Below are 21,041 nucleotides of genomic sequence, written 5' to 3' on the forward strand. Positions count from 1 at the left end.
TACACTGTACTGGTGCTACATAGCTAGCTTACACTGTACTAGTGCTCTTATGATCTGTAGCATGGAATCATAGAAGAATTATCACCTTAGCTAAAAAGCACACACGCAAAGACACACATTAGAAGTAGGTGAAACAAAAGGCAGATTAATACAGAAAACAAGATTTATTTTATAGCTACATGGGTCAACAGAAAGTGACCCGAAATAAACACATACACATACACACACACACATTTATACATGAATAAATAAATATATATTATATTTTTTTGTTTGTTTTCAGCTCACACCATGACATTTTACTAAGTAAGGAACGTTCATGCCAGATCCAAACATGTCTAAGCATGCAGTCTACGGTAAGAAGAGCCAACAGGAGCACGTGAACAAGAAATAAACAGCGGACAACAACACACTGCTGTTGAGGATTTGTTTTGCAAAAGTTAACCGTTGTCCTGTCAACTGACTTCTGGCGCCGTAAAGTCTCAAGATGTGGGGCGGCAGTTAAATCTTCCCGTGGGTTTCATTGTGCGACTTTTTAGGTCGGAGGTCAAACTGTGTGTGTCGCCAAGGTCACGTTGATTTTCTCGAAAGGTTGCGCGCCACAACGGCTTCACGCTCGTTTGCGTACTTATTGTGATCGTGTCTTCTGTTAGCATGTTAGCATCTGTGTAGCTACGAGGCAGAGATGTCTTTTTGGAGTTAAAGCCAAAAAGCGATTTTTACGCGTCGTGAACAAATTATGTGAAGTGACCAAGACGGCAAACACACGTCACATTAAATGGTATATCAGCAATTATAAAAAGTTAATTAGATAAGGTGTTTTCTTACTTTCTTGATTATCTATATTTGTAGTTTGAGTTAAGACATGATAGAAAAATGAGGGAGGGGGACCACCATTCAGAAACAATATTATTGATACGAGGAAGTAATTGGAGACTCTCTGGACATCACCCCGCTCCCTTTTTAGCGAAACACTAACCCGGTTCTGGCACGTTTTTTCCACCCACCTGCCCCAGGAACACTTAGCATGCACCTCCGAACAACAAAGACAGAACATAGTGGGGAAACGCTGCCTTCACTGTCGGTGGAGCAATACGCCTCTAATACGTCTGCAGCCCTCCGAGTTTACCTCATGACACCCCCCCCCAACATGACCCCCCTGATGGTGACGTCACATGACACAGACAGAATGCTCCACACAGAAGAGTGCATGTTTGACATAGAAGAAAGAGAAGGACGTTTTGGTGTTGGGAGTGGGAGGGTTGTTATATTTATATAGGTGATGTCATAGGTAGCCCCTCCCCCTTCACACTCCCTGTTCTCATGCAGGTTGTGGTCTCTAGCCGGAGGCGTTGATGTACAGCTGACTCTGCAGGATGTAGTCGATGACGGGCTGACTCAGGTAGTCCACAACATGGCCGTCACCGTGCTGCAGGGCCAGTCTGAGGGGGAGGGGGGGCAGTAAGGAACTCAGGTTATTACACTATATCACAGTCCTATACAACCACGTACAGGTAACTAAAGAGCATCTGATAAACTGAAGAGCATTTGGTAGACCAGCGAACATCTGTAAGTAAGGAAACGTTCTACATCCATATTTGTGATGTACCCAACCCTAACAACCATCATCACCTGCTCTTGGTGGAGCTGACCATGGACATCGGGTGGCTCATGCCGTCCTTCACCACAGTGATGTTGTCCTGAGAACAAGGAGAAGAAGAAGAAATCAGAGAAGACCACAAAAGGAGGACGTTTCTCCGCCAGACGGATTGCAGAGTGCAGCAGAGATGTCGACCTTGAACTTGCGGAGGACAGATGAGTGGTTCATGATCCTCTCCGTGTCGGCTCCGTCACGAGGAACCACGACCATTCCGAAATCCCCCACAATCACCTCCATCTGAAACCACAGGAACAACACCTCCAGTCGGTACTCAACGCTCAGCACGGTGAACCTCTGCAGATGTGCAAAGAGAACTAGGCTTCTCCTTCCTTCTGTAGAGCTATGACCCAAGTTGTTTAAATGTGGTCCATTACCGAAGGAAGGGGCTGCAGCTCCTCACCGTGTACGTAACTAAAGAGGTAAACTTCAAATGAAGATGATGACGATAAACGACTCTTTCAGTGGACGAACACTGACGGCGACGAGTCACCAGAGAGTTCAGCCCACGAGTCGCAGCTTCAGTGTGAAGCACAACGCCGTACAGACACAAAGAATAACTCTTAAAAAGAACACAACATTCTAGCTCTTTACTAAACATTTACATTTACGAGTCACAAAGCCTCTCAGGTGGAAACCTTTAAACTCTGGTCTGACCCACTCAGGAGGGTTAGGGTTGCTCCCTATCTGCTCACAATTTGACAAGAAGAAGATTGGTCCAATCAGAAGCTCTGTTTCTTTCCTCGATACATGAGATGTGTTACAAAGAAGAAGAAGACATTTTTAAAATTAAATTATAAATCCTTGAATTTAAAATAAAATGACAAATTATTATACTGGTTCCATGTGATTTGAACCCTTGAATTCATTTCTGGTGGCTTGCTAACAGCATTCATATAGCATGATGTTCGGCACGTTAGCAGCCTGAGAGACGAGTAACGCCACATTCGATTTCCTTTGTCAACCATCGAAATGACCTGTTGGGGGGAAATAGCAAGGGGGGGGGGGGGGGCTACAGGTGGGTTAGGGGCGGGGCTAGCGTGTGCTTACATCACTGTCCTTCCACAGACCAGGGATGCAGAAGGACTCCAGGAGATCACTTCCACACAGGAGCAAGATGCGTAACTCTACAGACGACAAACAGGCGGGAGAGAGACACGTCCTCAGTAAACAACATGTTTACTGGGTAAACAACAAGTTTACTGGATACGAGCAAACCAGAAGGAGTCAGACACAGCAGGAAGGACACCACACAGGAGTTTGTTCAGGCTTCAGAGAGACTCACCGATCTCCTCGTACCTCATGGCCGTCCCCAGGTTAGCGTTTTCATCTGACACAACAAAACACAACACAAAGGGGATTAAGAGACCGAGGAGGAGAACAAAAGCCGAGCTAAAAGAGAGAATGTTGGACTTCCATTCAGCGGCTCGTGAATCATCTTGTTTCATGTTTCACAGCTGGATGTGCAGTTGAGAAACTTGTTGGTAACATGAGCCACAGCTACTTTTGATTTGGGTTCATGGCTTATGTTTGTTTGAACTAGATTTTGAATATAGAGGACCCCGGATAGAACTCCAAAGGTAGTTATTGATGTATGTTATCTACGTATGTCTGCTCAATGTAGAGCTGTGCTAACACAATTGTGTTTACAGTTTTTTTTGTGATAAAAGTGATAAAAAAAACCAATTCATGCAGCTGTAAATGTGAAAGGGTTTTAGAAACCAACTAGTGGGTGTGATGGAACAAGGACCTTGTTGTCGCGGCAACTGACCATCCCAGTTTGTTTCCTCCTTTCTGAAAGTGAACTTTCCGACTCACCGACGAAGGTAAAGCGTTCGATGTGAGGACGGACGCAGCAGATCTTTCCGAAGCTCTCGCTGACCTTCCCCCACAGCTTGACTGAGGAGGCAGCAGCAGGAGACAAGAGTGAGGCGAGAAACATCAACAAATCCCCGTCTGAGGCTTCAACCCTCACTGATGGGTGAACATGGAGGAAGGCGACTCACGGGCTGACGGCTTGTGATTGATGTTGCCGTGGTCCTGGTAGACGGGGGGCGTCTGGTTCTGTGGCTGACCAATCACAGGAGTCATCGATGGCGTGTTGACGTTGGACAGAATGCAGCCGGTGACTCTCTGGAAAGAAAACATCAACAGATCCGATGATATCACCACGCAGAACTTCAACTTTAGGCTCCAACGTGCTCCAACGTGCTCCAACGTGCTCCAACGTGCTCCAACGTGCTCCAACGTGCTCCAACGTGCTCCAACGTGCTCCAACGCGGCGTTTGTTTACGACCAATCCGTGAGCAGCATGAAAGTCTGATAACTAAATAGCAGCTGTGTCCAGATCACCCCACGTCCAGGTGTCTCCATTGTTGACATGAGGGTTGCGGTCCCTGAGCAGGTCGATAAGAGTATCAAGCCAACCTTTCCAGAAGGCCCCCAGAGACTCTAAGAAGGTAAACAGGCACAACCAAGAGCCAGAGACTGCCAGTCGCATCGGGGCCACAGCTGTGAGCCCAACCAACTGTCGATAGAACGACACCTTCTGCACCGGTGCTCCTCCACCAGAGAGGGCACGATGTGGATCCTGAGCGCCTACGTCCCGACTTCACATTCCCTTTAAAAGGGTCGGTGATCTGATCTCCGTTTGGCACCACTGTGCCAACGCTGGATGAACGCGTCCTCACCTTCATCAGGTCACGGTGGTGCTCCAGAACGCTGCAGGTTGTCTGCCAGGTGTCCTGGTAACTCTCCCAAGGGTCCACCCTAAATCACAATGATGAATACAGAGGGTTCAAAGGCTGCAACAACTCAACATCCAACAATTGACACGTCATAATATAACTTATCATCTCCTAATATGAGATACTGAGACTGGGATGAGGTCTCCTACCTCCAGAGGAGACTCACCTGATCCAATCAGAGGACTGCACGGCCAGCTGACACATGGTGAGACGATGTCTGCTGGGAACCAAACCCTGAAGACACAAAGGTATGTCTGCTGTGAGGCCACTAGGTCACATGACACATCAAGATACAAGGACATTAATACTTTTACCATGACATTCTATGTGTACTGTGTGGTATTAATACTTTTACCATGACATTCTATGTGTACTGTGTGGTATTAATACTTTTACCATGACATTATATGTGTACTGTGTGGTATTAATACTTTTACTATGACATTATATGTGTACTGTGTGATTTTAATACTTTTACTGTAACATTCAATGTGTACTATGTGGTATTAATACTTTTACTGTAACGTTGTATTTGATCATATTTCCCTGCACGAGAGGAACTGAATACTTCCTCCAGCACTGTCTGCGTAGTACATAGTGTGGAGTATTATAATCATCAGAATACTTTCTTTCATCTTACTTACTTTCTTTAAGTATTTATTATTCATACTGTGTGTTTCTTCACAGTAGGACTGAGTACTCAGTAGGAAGGACTCACAGGTTTTCCGTAGGAGTCGTGGACCGGTGAGATGATTCCTCCGATCACGATGAAGCGACCCGTCGTGTGCAGGTACTCTCTGGCTTTCTCTGTGAACACATGAAGCACAAAGGGAACTGAGTACGTCAGATCAAGTACAACAAGGACTGCACTCTATGTACCACACAGTGGCTATAGTACAGTACACAGTGTGCACAGTACACAGTGTGTATAGTACAGAATCCAGTAGACACAGTACATATTATACATAATACAGTACTCAACAGACACAACGAAGTACACTTTAGACACACCACAGTACACGCAGTAAGGTGAATTCACATATCTTGGGATTTGGGACAGCATCAGGAAAAAGCATTTTTGCTTCTTCTGTAATGTCACCTACGTTATGTCATGTGACTTTAGTCCTAAGTTTAACAGCTTCTTGTATCAGCACCACTAACTTTACCAAGTAAAATGCTTTTTCTTTCTGCTGTCCCAAATGACCTGATGTCCCAATATACCTGCATTCACCCTACAACAGTACAGTCATTTATATATTGTAGTATGTTGGTTTACAAAGATGTGTCTAACTTTCTTTTTACTTTTCAAAATTAAAGGTGTGTCTCATTTAAAATGTTTAAGCCAGTGTGACTAAAGAGACTTCGACCACTTTGTGACGTATTCAAAGTGACATCATCGGTGACAGGATGAGAGGAAGATGATTATTCTAAGACGAGAATCGGCTCCTCAATAAGAAGTTTGACCAGAAGACGAAGAGGTTGTTAAGCGGCGGGCTGTGAAGAAGAAGAAGAAGAAAAAGAAGATGAAGAAGAAGGAGGAGGAGGAGCTGCTGGAAGTAGGTCACCATGGAAACATGGCTGCTGCATCTCAACATCCTCGTCAGAGTACTGGACTGTACTGACTGTATACTGTGTACTGTACTATTGCACTGTGTACGTGGTACTTTACTGCTGGTACTATGCACTGTGTTCTTTGTTATGTATATTGTACTGTGTATGCTGTGTACTAAACTGTGTACTGGATATTGTGCTGTGTATACTGTGTACTTATGGTGTATACCATGTACAGTACTGTGTGCTGTATTGTGTATACTATGTATACTGTGTACTACGTAGCGTAGGTGTGAACTCGTCATATAATATGAGTTTATTGATGAGTCATTAATAATTCAGTGAATAATTCAGCCAGTGACGCAGGAGCCGCTGAGCAAGGCACCGACGTGGTCGAGGCGTGTTCTTTCCGCGGGCTGCGACACGTCGAGGCCCCGCGGAAAGAACACAACACACCGGGTAACCGCCTCTCACTCTACCGGGGATCGTCTGCTCTCTGCCGGGTCTCGTTCCGTGCGGAGCCGTCGTCCATTTCAGCACCAGCCAGCGGGACAGCGCCCCCCCCCCCCCAAAAAAAAACACGGCGCAGATGCTCACCGAACATGTGGATGTGTCCCTTGGTGATGGGGTTGAAACTGCCGCAGGACAGCAGGATCACGTGGGTCTGACTGCGTTCCGTCATCTTTCCTCCCGGTGTCCTTCCTCCCGTGTGTCCCCGGTCCGGTTCCGGTGCCGGTGTGCGGGTCGGTTGTTTGTCGCGGGCGGCCGCCTACTGAGAGAGAGAGAGGGAGAGAGGAGGGGGAGAGAGAGGGAGAGGGAGGGGGAGAGAGGGAGGGGGAGAGAGGAGGGGGGGGGAGAGAGAGAGGGAGAGAGAGAGGAGGGGGAGAGAGAGGGAGAGAGAGAGGGAGAGAGAGGGAGTGGGAGAGGAGAGAGAGAGAGAGAGAGAGAGAGAGGGAGGGAGGGGAGAGAGTCTGCGGCATGAATCAGCTTCCCCTTAAAGAGACAGTCACATGATTCCTGATGCAGCATCTCAGTGTTACTACGGAATAACACAGACGTGTTTGTCAATATGAATACTCAGTATTAATCAGGAGTATTACTAAGGAGTATTACTATGCTTCAATGAAAGTTAAAGTACTGAGAACCCATCAACGAATACTGTAATATTTATATAATACTGGTTGTTCATTATCAAACGGATCTCAACTATGCAGCATATTCCAAAAAGGATAAGATGTAATACACATTACGTTTTATTAATTAGCTACGAAAAAGTGTTGTTTATTTATTACTTTTCACTGTTAATTCGTTAAGTTTTTGATTTGATTGACAAAACGCACAAATTCAAAAGGCAGGAAAAAAAAAAAAAGGACTCGTTCTGTTTTGTCTTTTTTCATTGAACAGATATTATTTCATTTGAGGTTTGATTTCATTTATTCAATAGATAGAATAAATAAGATCAACTTTAAAAAGAAAACAAAGCGAATCCACAACAAACGTACAAACGCAAGTATTTACCACAATGGATCTGACATGTTATTTCTAATTGACTAATCCTCCTCCTGCTTCTCCTTCCCCTCCCTCCCTCCTCCCTCCTCCTCATCCTGCTCCCCCTCTCCCTTCTTTTTCTTCTTCCTTATTTACTTCCCCTTTTATTTCTCCCCCCCCCTCCCTCTTCCGCTCATTGGTTTCCACCTTCACCCCCCTCCCTCCTCCTCCCCCTCTGTCTCCTTTCCTCCCTCCTCCCCTCTGCGGGCCCTGTGTGGGTCAGACAGGACCAACATGGCGGCGGGAGGAGCGTTAGCCTCCGTACCGGCGGCAGTGTGAGGCTCGGTTTGTCCGGTAGGATGAACGTGTGCGCTCAGTATCTCCGGTAAGGAGGCTCGTCGGCGGCTTGTTTCGTGTCGGGGCCTCGCGCTGCAGCTAACTGCCCGTTCGGCGCCGGCTAGCGCCGCATATCAACAAACACTCGATGCTAGCGGTGCACCGTCGCCTCGCTGCCGTGTTAAAGTCATTCACAGTTGGTCCTCCGTGTGGTCGGTGCGTCTTTATTCACGTCGAACCTTTGGATTGCGTCACCGGGGGATTTAAAGCGGCCTTTTGCCGCCACAGACGGGGTCGTGGTGGTGTGTTGTTGCTAGTTAGCATTAGCTCGGCGGCGCATTTCTGCGTATGTCAGGTTAGCATTAGCGGGCTGCTGCTGTCACCCGGCTCGTCTCTCCGCCGCTCGGAGCTCGCTTATCGGTGTCGTGTCTATAAACGGGACTCTCGGTGATTAGCAGCTCTGCTAATTAGCATAACATTGGGTTTGTTGTGTGAGTGTTTGTGTGCGTGCGTGCTGTCGCATGTTGGATCCAGGGATTAGTCTGAGCCCGATGTAGACATCTTTCGCTGTCCACATACTATGGAGCCGTGTCAGGTGTCAGGTGTGTGGGGCACGCTGTTAGCTCTGTGTGTGTGTGTGCGCGCGTGTTAGTGCGCGCGTTGATGGGGAGTGTAGCCATGCTGTGTTTGTGTGTTCTAACCTCCTCTCTGTTTACATCCGAGCAGACAGGCAGAGGCCCTGAAGGCTGACATGACAGGTGAGTTCTGCACCTTCACTCGATGTTCTGTAGTCTACCAGATGTTTACTAAATGTTCTGTAGTCCACCAGATGTTTACTAAGTGTTCTGTAGTCCACCAGATGTTCACTAAGTGTTCTGTAGTCCACCAGATGTTTACTAAGTGTTCTGTAGTCCACCAGATGTTTACTAAGTGTTCTGTAGTCCACCAGATGTTTACTAAATGTTCTGTAGTCCACCAGATGTTCACTAAATGTTCTGTAGTCCACCAGATGTTTACTAAGTGTTCTGTAGTCCACCAGATGTTCATTAAATGTCCTGTAGTCCACCAGATGTGCCGTACAGTTCGGTCAACACTGAAAGCATCATGTCGGTCTTCTCTTTTCTCCTCTGGTAGATTCAAAGCTGGGGGCGGCGGAGGTGTGGACGTCCCGACAGGCCCTGCAGGATCTGTATCAGAAGATGCTGGTGACGGACCTTGAGTACGCTCTGGACAAGAAGGTGGAGCAAGACCTGTAAGCTGCTTCAACCACTCCATCCAGAAGAAGAAAACGCTGGTGGTTGTGGTGTTGATGTTTTTCTGTGTCGCTGCAGGTGGAATCACGCCTTTAAGAACCAGATCACCACGCTGCAGAGCCAGGCCAAGAACCGAGCCAACCCCAACCGCAGCGAGGTACAGGCCAACCTGTCGCTGTTCCTGGAGGCAGCGAGTGGCTTCTACACACAGGTACGACTCACTGGCACCTGCTTCAGAACCAGAACCATTGGTCAACAGGCTCCAAGTCCAGGACACACTTCCCACTCTCTGATGTGCTGAGCTTTCTTTAATATGTAAAAGCTTTCCCCCTCCTGGCTGTTGGTCCCAGAGGAACCATCAGGACGTCGTAGTTTCACAGAGAAGCTCTAAATGTGAGGTTTTAACACAACGTTAAAATGAAGAATAAAATATTTAGCTGAAATATCACAACTTTAACCTCGTGGCTGCTTTTGATGAAAGAAGTTTCTTACTAACGATGTGTTCAAGGGCCGTCAGAAAGATGAAAATCGGAAGGTACTACGGTTAAATTTGGAGATGGTTTAAAGAAAGCGGGTTCAGGGGGTCAACAGGCCTGTTCTCCTCCTGAATCGGTTACGTTGGATCACTTCTGCTCTCTGAATGCATCCTGCTTGGGATTCTTGTTGGACGATGGTGTTGAATATTCAGTTATTCGGAACCAAAGACCTGTCTCTACTTCTACTGATGGTTCTGTTTCAAGCAGGAAGAGTAAATCCAACCACTTAGTGGAGGAGGAGTTAAAAACACCCCATAAACATGGATCACAACGAAGCTCCTGGTCTGGATGCGTTAAATCAAACTGTTTTCTACTGGTAACGTCTCCAGCTGCTACAGGAGCTGTGCACCGTCTTCAACGTGGACCTTCCGTGCCGCGTCAAGTCGTCTCAGCTCGGCATCATCAGCAATAAACAGGGCGGCGGCGCCATCGTCACGCCGCAACCCAGCTCCTGCTCCTACATCTGCCAGCACTGCCTTGTCCACCTGGGAGACATCGGTGAGGACGTTAGCCCGCTACGCTAGCTCCTTCTTACGTCCTGTACGCTCGGTCTCTTTTTAAAACTGCCCCGTTGTCCTTTCAGCTCGTTACCGTAACCAGACCAGCCAGGCGGAGTCGTACTACCGACACGCCGCTCAGCTGGTGCCGTCCAACGGTCAGTCTGCACTCCCTCTACTTCTGGTGTCTGTGCTAAGCTAAAGGCGCTGCTGGCATGGTGTCGGATGGGTCTCCTTGGTGTGGTTCATCATCAGCCAAAACCTTCTATAACTTTGCCTCATGGTTATTAAAAATATCTCTGCTTGTGTGATGCTCCTGCAGGTCAGCCCTACAACCAGCTGGCCATCCTGGCCTCCTCCAAAGGAGACCACCTCACCACCATCTTCTACTACTGCCGCAGCATCGCGGTCAAGTTCCCCTTCCCGGCCGCCTCCACCAACCTGCAGAAGGCTCTGTCCAAGGCTCTGGAGAGGTACAAGCCCTTAGAGATGAATACTGCTTATTGGCTCCGCCCCTTATTAATGTACTCATACGGAGTCCAAAAATACAATCATTCATTATTATGATTGTGTGTGTGTATTAGTTCCTTTAGAAGCAACACATGTTTGAACTCTAATCAATGATGTTCCATTATTCAAAGTGTCAATCATTAACGTTATGAGAAGGAGACAGACGCGTTCTCCTCAGTGTAAACACCTCCTCTGTGCCTCTGCAGCCGTGACGAGGTGAAGACCAAGTGGAGCGTGTCTGACTTCGTTCGGGCCTTCATCAAGTTCCACGGCCACGTTTACCTGAGCAAGAGTCTGGAGAAGCTGGACCTCCTGAGGGAGAAGCTGGAGGAGCAGTTTCAGGTGAAGCTCTTTCCACCCAGGATTTATTTCTCGTCACGCAGTAGCACTTAAAAAGCATGTGAAGGTGACTGTGTGTGTGTGTGCAGAGGCTGACCCTGCAGAAGGCCTTCAGCTCCCAGCAGCTGGTCCACATCACCGTCATCAACCTGTTCGAGCTCCACCACCTCAGGGACCTGACGGCTGAAGGCGAGGAGCAGATCTTCAGCGGCGAGCAGCAGGTCGGCTGGTTCCAGCTGCTGGGCCTCTTCAGTAAGAACCTCACACGGAGGGAGACCACCCCACAGCTGTAAACATCTGTCTATTTAATCTCTCTGTCAGAGTTCTGCTCCTCTGGAGACACGACCATCATGAGTAGAAGAAGAGATCATCCAGACGTGTCTTTAGTGCAGTCTGCAAACATTACGACTATATGATAGAATAGTAATACAAAAAGAGTGTTTTCACACAATAGTTAGACATATAAAAATATATCCTAAATAAATATTTGATCAGATGCGTCCAGTGGAGGAGGTTCATTAATATGTAACATGAATATGGCAGCATCAATCAAATCATCACTCATTTTCCTACATTGTGCGATAAGCATACATCTATGTGTATATATACATAGTTATATGTATAAGTGTTTCCACCCTCTCTGCCCCAGTGTCCTTCCTGGGAGTCATGTGCAGTCGCGTCATACTCAACAACAGCCGCGGGGAGGAGATCCTGGGCGAGTGCCCTCTGCCGGCCATCAAGGTTTCTCTGGACTGGCTGAAGCTGAGACCCAGCATCTTCCCCGAGGCCGCCGTGGACCAGAGGCAGCAGTGAGTCTTTGTTGTTTGAATGCCGCTCTGCCTCCCCCCCGCCCTACACCACCCCCCCCCCCAGGAAGGGAACTTTAACTCCTCTATTACCTCCTCTCAGTGTTTGGCCCTGGCTGGTCTCCATCCTCAACAGTTTCCAGCCCAGAGAGGACAACGTGTCCTGCTCCTTGGGTAAGACACCCTCAATTATAAGAAGGAAATATGTTTTATTTTGTTTATTATCAGTTACAAAAATGCATATTTGTGTCCACACACGATGTTCAAGCTGTTTGTTTGCTCCACAGTGACGCCGCTTCCAGAGGAGTTTGAGTTGCAGGGTTTCCTGGCTCTACGGCCCGCTCTGAGGTAACAGGTCCCCTCCTGCTGGGTGTGGCTTCGTTGTGGGGGTGTGGCCTTGGGACGAGGGTCAGTGAGTTAGTCAGAACGTTTCCATGATGAATTGTCTGGTCTTTCAGGTCCTTGGACTTCACCAAAGGGCATCAGGGCGTCCTGGTGGACAGGGATGGTCTGCCGGTCCACACCCGACATCAGAGACTCATCAGTTTGGGCAGATGGGTCGCTGATAACCAGCCGGGGTGAGAGTCCATCAGAGACAGACCACGATGGACACCAGTCCTGTGACATGTTTGTGTGGGCTCATCATCATCATCATCATCATCATCATCATCTGTCTCCTCTGTGCAGCCTGATCCAGTGCAAGGTGAGCGAAGACGGCCTCCTCGTCTTCATCACCGACATTCCGGAGCAGGCCGTCGAGGAGCCCCTGGAGAAGGAGGCGCCGGTGCTGCAGGAGTCGTCCAACGCCGAGCAGACGGCCAACGACGGCGGCAACTGCGGCCTGAAGTCGGTGCTGTCGGCGGGGAAGACGCAGAGCTCGTGGCCCGACGGCAGCGAGCGACCCGTCGTCACCTTCAAGGAGAACATCAAGCCCAGGGAGCAGAGCCGAGAGCCCACGCGCAGCCATCCCCTGAAGGACAGCGGCAAGGAGCGCCGGGACTTCGCCAAGGGCAACGGCGCCGCCGGAAAAGGGGAGCTGAAGAGGGACGGGAAGAGGAAGAGCGAGCTGAAAAAGGCCGGACACGAGAAAGCCGCCGACGCCGTAAAACAGGTGGAGACAGTCGGTCTGGATGCTGGTGTATGCCAGATGATGATGATGATGATGATGATGTTCTCTTCTTCAGGTGAAGGCACAGACGGAGATGAGGAAGACTCCGGTCTCTGAGGCCAAGAAGACACCCGTCACTCAAACGCAGACCACCTGCTCCTCCCAGTTCATCCCCACCCTCCATCACCCAGGAGCCTTCCCCCCTCTGCCCAGCCGACCAGGTACCCCCCCCCCCCCCCCCCCCCCGACACACACGGCAGAAGTGAAGTGGACCCTCGGTGCTGTCGAGCTTGACTTGTTTCTGATTGCGCCCCCTGCAGGTTTCCCACCCTCGGCGTATGTGATCCCCCCCCCGGTGGCCTTTCCAGGCCTCCAGGTGAACCCGGGCTTCACCTTCCCTGCTGGCGTGAGCGTCCCCGGCGCCTTCCTCCAGCCGGGCGTCCACGCGCAGAGCGCCGGGCAGGCCGGGAAGCCGTCCCACATTCCCTACAGTCAGCAGAGGCCCTCTGGCCCCGGTCCGGCTCAGGGCCCGGGGTCCTCGGGCCCCCCCCAAGGTCAGCAGCCCCAGAACCAGGCCATGCAGTCAGTCCAGCTGCAGGCGATGAGCCAGCAGTCTCCCACCAAACCGGTCCAGCAGGTCGGGATGGGCAAGAGTCCACCTCACCACCCGGGTCTGCAGCAGGTCAGTGATGATGACATCATCAAGTAGAAGAATGCAATTTTCTATTGTTTGTTGTTTCGACAATCGTGTAAATATTCAGGGCTGCCAACATGCTAAACTAAGCTAGCTGCTAGGCTAAGCTAGCTGCTAGGCTAAGCTAGCAGCTAGGCTAAGCTGGACGCTAGGCTAAGCTGGATGCTAGGCTAAACTAGCTAGAGTTGAATGGAATTCTGCCTCAAAGATGATCGACAACATTAATCGAGATAAATGAATGAATTAGTTTAGTTAATTTACTGACAGCCCTGTAAATAACAGCTGCTATAATCAAACGTGTGATAGATCCTCCTCATAACAGCGTGCGTGTGTCTGGTCAGTTCATGCAGGTCCAGGATCAGCCGGCTCAGATGTGGAACCAGGCTCAGGCCGCTCTGCAGAAGATCCCCCCCATGCCCATGTCCATGAAGCAGCCTCAGCAGCAGGCGGCCTTCTACATGGCAGCTCAGGATCCTCTCAAACTCTACGAGCACCAGATGGACAAGAAGATGAAGTTCCCCAACGTGAAGATGCAGGACTTCTACTGGGAGCCCACCTACAGGATGGGGGAGGGTTTGGCTGTCATGGCCGACAGGATGAAGAGGCCTCCCCCTGGGGGGATCTGCCCCGAGCAGGACGGCTCCACTGGGCCCCGGGGCCCTCAGTTTGAGGTGAGGGGGACATGGGGGAGACGAGGGAGGAGGACGTCCTGACCTGCTGCTTCTGTCTCTTTTCCTGCTTTGTGTTTCTTCTTCGTTCCCTCTTTTGTGAGTTCTCTTTCTATTCGATCGAAGCTCAAAAAACCAAACACTCAAAGCTCCTTTGAAGAAGATTCTGAGCATGCTCAGTGAGTTCCTCCGTCCATGTGAACAAGTAGTCAATAGACGAGGAGGACAGAACAACATCTGGCTCCTGAGACGCCAGATGTTCGTCTGTAACGCGTTGAAGGTCCATGTGACATCACGCCTTGGAGGAGGATGAATGTGTGGATGTGATGTTTGTGTCTGAGAGGCTGTGAAGCTCTGATCTCCTTCTTCTGCTTCTTCCTCCTTTCATCTCTCACCAGGACAACAAGCCTCTTCTACCTCCTGACCTGTTAAAAACTCTAGCAGATCTTGAGGAGGAGGAGGAGCTGGTCTTTTCTAAGCCTCCTGATTTCTTCCAGGCCTTGGCCGGCCCTCTTAGCTCTGCTCCTGGACCAAACATATTTGTATGTAGCCCGGTCTCCCTTTTCTACTGAAGTCCTTGTCCTCCCTCGAGCAGTCAAATCGCATAAATAAGCCAGCCAGATTTGACCTTTGACCTTTTATTTAGTGAGGATAATCCTGTTTGATTACGAAGCTCTTTGTAAGCCATGCACGTGAGAACAGAGAAGCGTCCTCTGAAGGTATTGGACATACGTGTTGTTGGTAGAAGAGGAGCTAACACGTCTTCCTCTGCAGCTGCCAAACCAGAGCCGGATGGAGAGCGTCCCCGAGAGCGGCTCCTCGTCTCTGCTGCCCATGTCCGGCTTCCCCATGCAGGTCCGACCCGTCGACCCACACGCGCAGGTAAGGGGGCGCAGCGCGGCATCATGGGAGTTGCTGTGTGTGTGTGTGTGTGTGTGTGTGTCTGTGTGTGCGTTGGTGTATCACGAGACAGCGAGCGATCGATCGATCAATATGTGGAGAAAAATAACGATTTCAGTGACAATTCTAACACAATGTGCCCTTTATCTTCTTTAGTCTTCTCCTTGATGACAGAGGAGATGATTAATGGCTTGTAATGAGGCCTTAGACACGAGAAACTGTAAAAGTCTGTTGTGACTTAGTGGAACCAGCGGGTGGCAGCCAATCACCATTAAATGTTTGTAATAAAGGGGTTGAATGAGATTCAGATCATAGAACAATAATAACTACAGTGAAAGAAGTTCCAACTTCAAGGGAAATAAACAAACTCATGAACTTACTTTCTTCCACTCAGATTTCAGCGTAGAAATGATGGATCTCAGTGACTTTATTGATCAGGACTAAGATTGAAAAATTCCAGGAAAAGTTGTAAACTTGAATTAATGGGACATTTTGGGGTAATTTAACTGTATTTACCTTGTCATAAGCAGACATGCATGCAAACATTTCTAATACAACTATTAGAAATGAAATTTTTGACATTTTGAACTTTATTCTTTCATGGAACAACAAAAACATGAACGTTGAATAAAAAAGGTGCCAGTTCGTCAATGACCAGCAGCTTGTTTGTCTCATCAATAATATATTCACCCCAGTAATGTCTTTTTAAAATTCCGCCCCAAAGTCCGGTTTCAGACGGACATCCAGGGTCCAGATGAGTCTTATTCTACATTTAAGTTCCCTGTTGGATGCTTTGCCTTTTTTAAAATTCCCGTGGAAACTTTTCCGGAAATTTCCCGCAAAGTTCGCGGCCCTTTGAGACTCCGATTCAGATCAGGATTCAACATGTGGTGTGTAACCCCTTTGTGCAGGAGTACAACCAGAACAGCATCTTCAGCCAGGCCTACGGCAAGAACCTGCCTCCCAGCTCCAAGCCCGACGCTCCCATGATGCACCAGGAGCCGTCCCTGTACTCTCTGTTCGAGGGGACCCCCTGGTCCCCCTCCCTGCCCGCCAGCTCCGGTACGTCACCGCCGGGCCTCCTGTCAACGGGGTCCGTTTGTTTTACTCGCGGTGCGTTTGGTGACACGTGCTCTAATCTTATTGGCAGATCACTCTACCCCAGCCAGCCAATCCCCTCACTCCTCCAACCCCAGCAGCCTGCCGTCTTCCCCCCCCACACACAATCACGGCGCCGTGCCCTTCTCCAACTTTGGCCCCATCGGCACTCCAGACAGCCGGGACCGCAGGATGCTGGACCGCTGGAAGGCCGACAAGACCGGTAAAGGGACTATAGGGACAGGGTTAGGAGGGTCTAAAGGGACTATAGGGACAGGGTTAGGAGGGTCTAAAGGGACTATAGGGACGGGGTTAGGAGGGTCTAAAGGGACTAAAGGGACGGGGTTAGGAGGGTCTAAAGGGACTATAGGGACAGGGTTAGGAGGGTCTAAAGGGACTATAGGGACGGGGTTAGGAGGGTCTAAAGGGACTATAGGGACGGGGTTAGGAGGGTCTAAAGGGACTAAAGGGACGGGGTTAGGAGGGTCTAAAGGGACTATAGGGACGGGGTTAGGAGGGTCTAAAGGGACTAAAGGGACGGGGTTAGGAGGGTCTAAAGGGACTAAAGGGACGGGGTTAGGAGGGTCTAAAGGGACTATAGGGACGGGGTTAGGAGGGTCTAAAGGGACTATAGGGACGGGGTTAGGAGGGTCTAAAGGGACTATAGGGACAGGGTTAGGAGGGTCTAAAGGGACTATAGGGACAGGGTTAGGAGGGTCTAAAGGGACTATAGGGACAAGGTTAGGAGGGTCTAAAGGGACTATAGGGACAGGGTTAGGAGGGTCTAAAGGGACTATAGGGACAGGGTTAGGAGGGTCTAAAGGGTCTAAAGGGACTAAATAACGAGGGTCGGGCTTGAGAGGGTTTACCAATGGCGAGCTTTGCAGCCCGATGTTGACATGTGGTCTTTGTGGTCTAGGGGCAGTCAGCGGGTTCGGACTGGACTACCTGCCGGCCGCGGCCTCCTCTGCAGCTTCAGACACCAGCTGGCACCAGGCCGGTCCCACCGGCAACTCCTGGACCAATCAGGAGTCTCCGATGGAGGAGTCGTCCTCCACCGTGCTGCTCGACAGCCTGAAGGTCTGCTGCTGTCCCCCTTTCTGTCTCTAAATAATGCAAAACCTCTCGTTTGTCTAAACGGGTCCAGCCAGAATCCTGCTGACTAGCTAGAATAGCAGCACCAGTATTTCATATGAATAGATGTTAGCATTGTTAGCACGGTTAGCATGGTTAGCATGGCGCTAACTCCCTCCTCTCCCCTCAGTCCATCTGGTCGAGCTCCATGATGCAGCCGGGCCCGTCGGCGCTGGAGCAGCTCCTCCTGCAGCAGAAGCAGAAGCAGCAGCGAGGTCACGGCGCCATGAACCCGCCTCACTGAACGGCCGCCCCCCAGCGGCGCTTTTTAGTGTCCGGACGTCAGCGAAAACCCAAAACCACAACGCGAGGGGGACAAAGGAAAAGTTTGAAGAAGACGAGCTCCGATGAAAAATGGAAAATTAAACCTGCGATAAAAGGTGGAGGCGACGACGACCCCACCCGCTGAGAGCACCCCCCCCCCACCAGCCCCCCCTCGTCTGTCAGGGGAGTGGTGACGCCCCTCCTGGAGCGGAGGGCCCGGGATCTCTTCAACCGGGGCGGTTCCTTGTGAACATTCACGATCCTTTAGCACACCCCCCCCCCCCCCCCCCTCCTCCACCACCACCACCACCACCACTCACAAATGAAACCCCACCCCCTTGGTGTCTGCCCGGTTTGCTGGAGCGCCCGTTTTTAGCGTCTCCGCTGTTGCCGCAGACTTGGGGGGGGGGGAGGAGAGAGAGAGAGACGGCGGGGTGGTCCGGTGGAGCAGACTGGACCTTCTGACCTGGTGGAGCAGGTGGATCCCTGTTGATTGGCTGCTGGGAGGAACGGGGGCGGGACGCTGCTCCTTCAGCGACTGCAGCGCTTTTTTCGTCCTTTCCTTTGGTTTTTTTGGAGGACGAAGTCCAGCGGGACGAGACGTGGAGGGACGTCTGGCAGAAAGGACAGAAGAAGAAGAAGAAGAAGAAGGAAAAGAACATGAACTCGAGGACCGCGAGTCGAGAGAAAAAAAAACAAGTGTATTTAGTGATTTGTTCGTAGCAGGAACGTCTTTGAGCTTCCTGCTGGAATCCCCTCGGGTTTCTACTTCCTGTCGTAAAGAAGATCAATCTGCTTCTGCTGTTTCTTTATGAGCCGGAACTCTTCACCTGGACAGACAGACACCTGGACAGACAGACACCTGGACAGACAGACACCTGGACAGACACAGACGGACACTTGGACAGACACCTGGACAGACACAGACGGACACTTGGACAGACACCTGGACAGACAGACACCTGGACAGACAGACACCTGGACAGACAGACACCTGGACAGACAGACACATGGACAGACAGAGGGACAGACGGACAGACAGACACCTGGACGGACAGACAGACCGACAGACAGACACCTGGACAGACAGACGGACAGACAGACGGACACCTGGACAGACAGGCACATGGACGGACACACAAACAGACGGACAGGTGGACGGACAGGTGGACAGACAGGTGGACAGACAGGTGGACAGACAGGTGGACAGACAGGTGGACAGACAGGTGGACAGACAGGTGGACAGGTGTATACAGGTAGCTGGCTGAACGTCCTCACTGTGTCTCACTGTCTTCTTTAACCACTACAACAGCTCCACCTGGACAGGAGATGGTTTCAGATTTTTGGATGGAGCCCCTGGAACTCTGGAGAACCTCGAGAACCTGAACGCTGGCGTGTTTAATTTCTTCAGAATGCATCAGACCTTCATTAGAAGAGAAAAGAACCCGGAGAAGCTTTTGCTTCTAGAAGTATTTCAAGCGATTAATCTGTTTTTTTTTGTTTTTTTATTGACCAACTTTTCAGAAAATGATTTTTAAGAGTCTGATTACTTGTTTTGTTTCAACTTTGAGACACAGAAAGCATCAAGCGTTCTCCTTCCTGTGGGTTCCTCGGTCCCTGGACCATCTGACCAGGGACCAAAACATGACGTTCCCCTTAACAAAGGGTTCTCTGAGTTCCTCAGAGGTTCCTCCGCGGTTCCTTGCTGAGGAACCCTGGGAGTTGTGTCTGTGGCGTGATGCTCATAGAGCTTTGTGACCGGTGGCCCGGTTTGTGTTGAGCCAATCGGAGAGCAGAGAGCGTCCTGCTGACCAATCAGGGGCCGAGGGTTTAGACTGCAGCACTGTAAGTAGTAACTTCCTGTTTCAAACCAGCTGACAGCTGCTTTTTACCAAGTTCTAAGGGATTAAAAGAATCAAATGAAAATAAAAGCCTGTTATCTTCTCGACTTCAAAGAGACGCGTCTCTTTTGTTGTGATTGTGCTTTTCATGTTGCATTTAGAGTATTTGAACATTAATAAAGATGAACTATTATTGAATGTGAGGACTATATGTGGCCAGACGAGAGAGTTTGTTTTGTAATTTGAGGCCCGTGGACCTGAGGTTCTGGGTCTAAACTGAATGGACATTCCGCTCTGTCAGAGGTTTGGGGGGGGAGGGGGAGGGGGGGGGAGGGGGGGGGGCTTTTTGTTTCTGGTGGAATCAGCTTTTAAATAAATGTTCTCCCTGGACGCCGCGTGTTTGTCTTTGATGTGTTTCACTGTGTCCGAGACTCCTCTTCAGGTAATAGTACAACAGTACTCATGTACCCGGGGTTTGGTATACTAGTGTACTACAGTACTCTGAGCTTTTGCTGTGAAAATCCACAGACTCACTGGACCACTTCCTGAGGGTTTGGGGACAGAAGATGTTTCATGGTACAGACTGAAGCCCTCTGAGGCTATTTGGTCATTTGCGATTTTGGGCTCAATAAAATAAAATCAATTGAATTTACTTATAAATGTACAGTTGGGGTCAAAAGTTTAGTCCCACTTATAAAGAACATGATGTCACGGCTCTCTGGAGTTTCCTGTTATTTCTACAAGGCAGATTTTTATCTGATACAATGAAAAAATACTTTGTCACAAAAACCATGAAGTTCGGTTCTACTGCTATTAGTAGTACACGTGTCTAAGGCAGTACTATACTGGTATTAGCCAGTAGTACATGGGTCTAAGGCAGTACTATACTGGTATTAGCCAGTAGTACACGTGTCTAAGGCAGTACTATACTGGTATTAGCCAGTAGTACACGTGTCTAAGGCAGTACTATACTGGTATTAGCCAGTAGTACATGGGTCTAAGGCAGTACTATACTGGTATTAGCCAGTAGTACATGGGTCTAAGGCAGTACTATACTGGTATTAGCCAGTAGTACACGTGTCTAAGGCAGTACTATACTGGTATTAGCCAGTAGTACACGTGTCTAAGGCAGTACTATACTGGTATTAGCCAGTAGTACACGTGTCTAAGGCAGTACTATACTGGTATTAGCCAGTAGTACACGTGTCTAAGGCAGTACTATACTGGTATTAGCCAGTAGTACACGTGTCTAAGGCAGTACTATACTGGTATTAGCCAGTAGTACATGGGTCTAAGGCAGTACTATACTGGTATTAGCCAGTAGTACATGGGTCTAAGGCAGTACTATACTGGTATTAGCCAGTAGTACACGTGTCTAAGGCAGTACTATACTGGTATTAGCCAGTAGTACACGTGTCTAAGGCAGTACTATACTGGTATTAGCCAGTAGTACACGTGTCTAAGGCAGTACTATACTGGTATTAGCCAGTAGTACACGTGTCTAAGGCAGTACTATACTGGTATTAGCCAGTAGTACATGGGTCTAAGGCAGTACTATACTGGTATTAGCCAGTAGTACATGGGTCTAAGGCAGTACTATACTGGTATTAGCCA

At 49.4% G+C, this 21,041-nt stretch overlaps 2 protein-coding genes across 4 annotated transcripts; one reads left to right on the plus strand and one right to left on the minus strand.

Moving 5' to 3' along the window:
• Positions 1 to 145: 145 nt before the first annotated feature.
• nmnat2 (nicotinamide nucleotide adenylyltransferase 2) lies at positions 146 to 6,772 on the minus strand. The gene is made up of 11 exons (XM_037457982.2): positions 6,553 to 6,772; positions 5,123 to 5,211; positions 4,571 to 4,638; positions 4,348 to 4,426; positions 3,664 to 3,790; positions 3,476 to 3,556; positions 2,943 to 2,987; positions 2,708 to 2,784; positions 1,796 to 1,897; positions 1,633 to 1,700; positions 146 to 1,442 (listed from the first exon to the last, which is right to left on the minus strand). Exons 1-11 carry the CDS (start codon positions 6,635 to 6,637, stop codon positions 1,340 to 1,342), a joined length of 924 nt encoding a protein of 307 aa, XP_037313879.1. The 5' UTR covers positions 6,638 to 6,772; the 3' UTR covers positions 146 to 1,339.
• Positions 6,773 to 7,677: 905 nt separating this feature from the next.
• Positions 7,678 to 19,096, plus strand: smg7 (SMG7 nonsense mediated mRNA decay factor). 3 transcript variants are annotated; one of them, XM_037458840.2, is made up of 24 exons: positions 7,678 to 7,828; positions 8,506 to 8,537; positions 8,914 to 9,031; positions 9,111 to 9,243; positions 9,898 to 10,066; positions 10,152 to 10,223; positions 10,388 to 10,538; positions 10,782 to 10,917; positions 11,004 to 11,166; positions 11,564 to 11,723; positions 11,824 to 11,894; positions 12,008 to 12,068; positions 12,179 to 12,298; positions 12,408 to 12,831; positions 12,905 to 13,049; positions 13,149 to 13,510; positions 13,864 to 14,193; positions 14,589 to 14,732; positions 14,965 to 15,072; positions 16,002 to 16,152; positions 16,241 to 16,411; positions 17,108 to 17,268; positions 17,453 to 18,740; positions 18,801 to 19,096. In XM_037458840.2, the coding sequence occupies exons 1-23, from the start codon at positions 7,803 to 7,805 to the stop codon at positions 17,564 to 17,566; spliced, it is 3,522 nt and encodes a 1,173-aa protein (XP_037314737.1). In that variant the 5' UTR covers positions 7,678 to 7,802; the 3' UTR covers positions 17,567 to 18,740; positions 18,801 to 19,096. The 3 variants fall into 3 exon arrangements, with proteins under 3 accessions (XP_037314737.1, XP_062413951.1, XP_037314738.1); XM_062557967.1 differs by having other exon boundaries at positions 18,813 to 19,096; XM_037458841.2 differs by lacking the exon at positions 14,589 to 14,732.
• Positions 19,097 to 21,041: the final 1,945 nt, after the last annotated feature.

This window comes from Pungitius pungitius, chromosome 15, assembly GCF_949316345.1.
Source record: "Pungitius pungitius chromosome 15, fPunPun2.1, whole genome shotgun sequence".
In the NCBI taxonomy this organism is placed as follows: Eukaryota; Metazoa; Chordata; class Actinopteri; order Perciformes; family Gasterosteidae; genus Pungitius; species Pungitius pungitius.

What these genes read in the sequence shown, in the direction of transcription:
- nmnat2 (XM_037457982.2), bottom strand. Translation starts at nt 6,637, where the DNA reads ATGACGGAACGCAGTCAGACCCACGTGATCCTGCTGTCCTGCGGCAGT. An exon ending in ACGACTCCTACGGAAAACCT is followed by an intron (nt 4,639 to 5,122) that starts GTGAGTCCTTCC and finishes TTGTGTCTTCAG; the next exon opens with GGTTTGGTTCCCAGCAGACA. An exon ending in CGAACGCTTTACCTTCGTCG is followed by an intron (nt 2,988 to 3,475) that starts GTGAGTCGGAAA and finishes TTGTTGTGTCAG; the next exon opens with ATGAAAACGCTAACCTGGGG.
- smg7 (XM_037458840.2), top strand. Translation starts at nt 7,803, where the DNA reads ATGAACGTGTGCGCTCAGTATCTCCG. An exon ending in AAGAAGGTGGAGCAAGACCT is followed by an intron (nt 9,032 to 9,110) that starts GTAAGCTGCTTC and finishes GTGTCGCTGCAG; the next exon opens with GTGGAATCACGCCTTTAAGA. An exon ending in GCTCTACGGCCCGCTCTGAG is followed by an intron (nt 12,069 to 12,178) that starts GTAACAGGTCCC and finishes CTGGTCTTTCAG; the next exon opens with GTCCTTGGACTTCACCAAAG.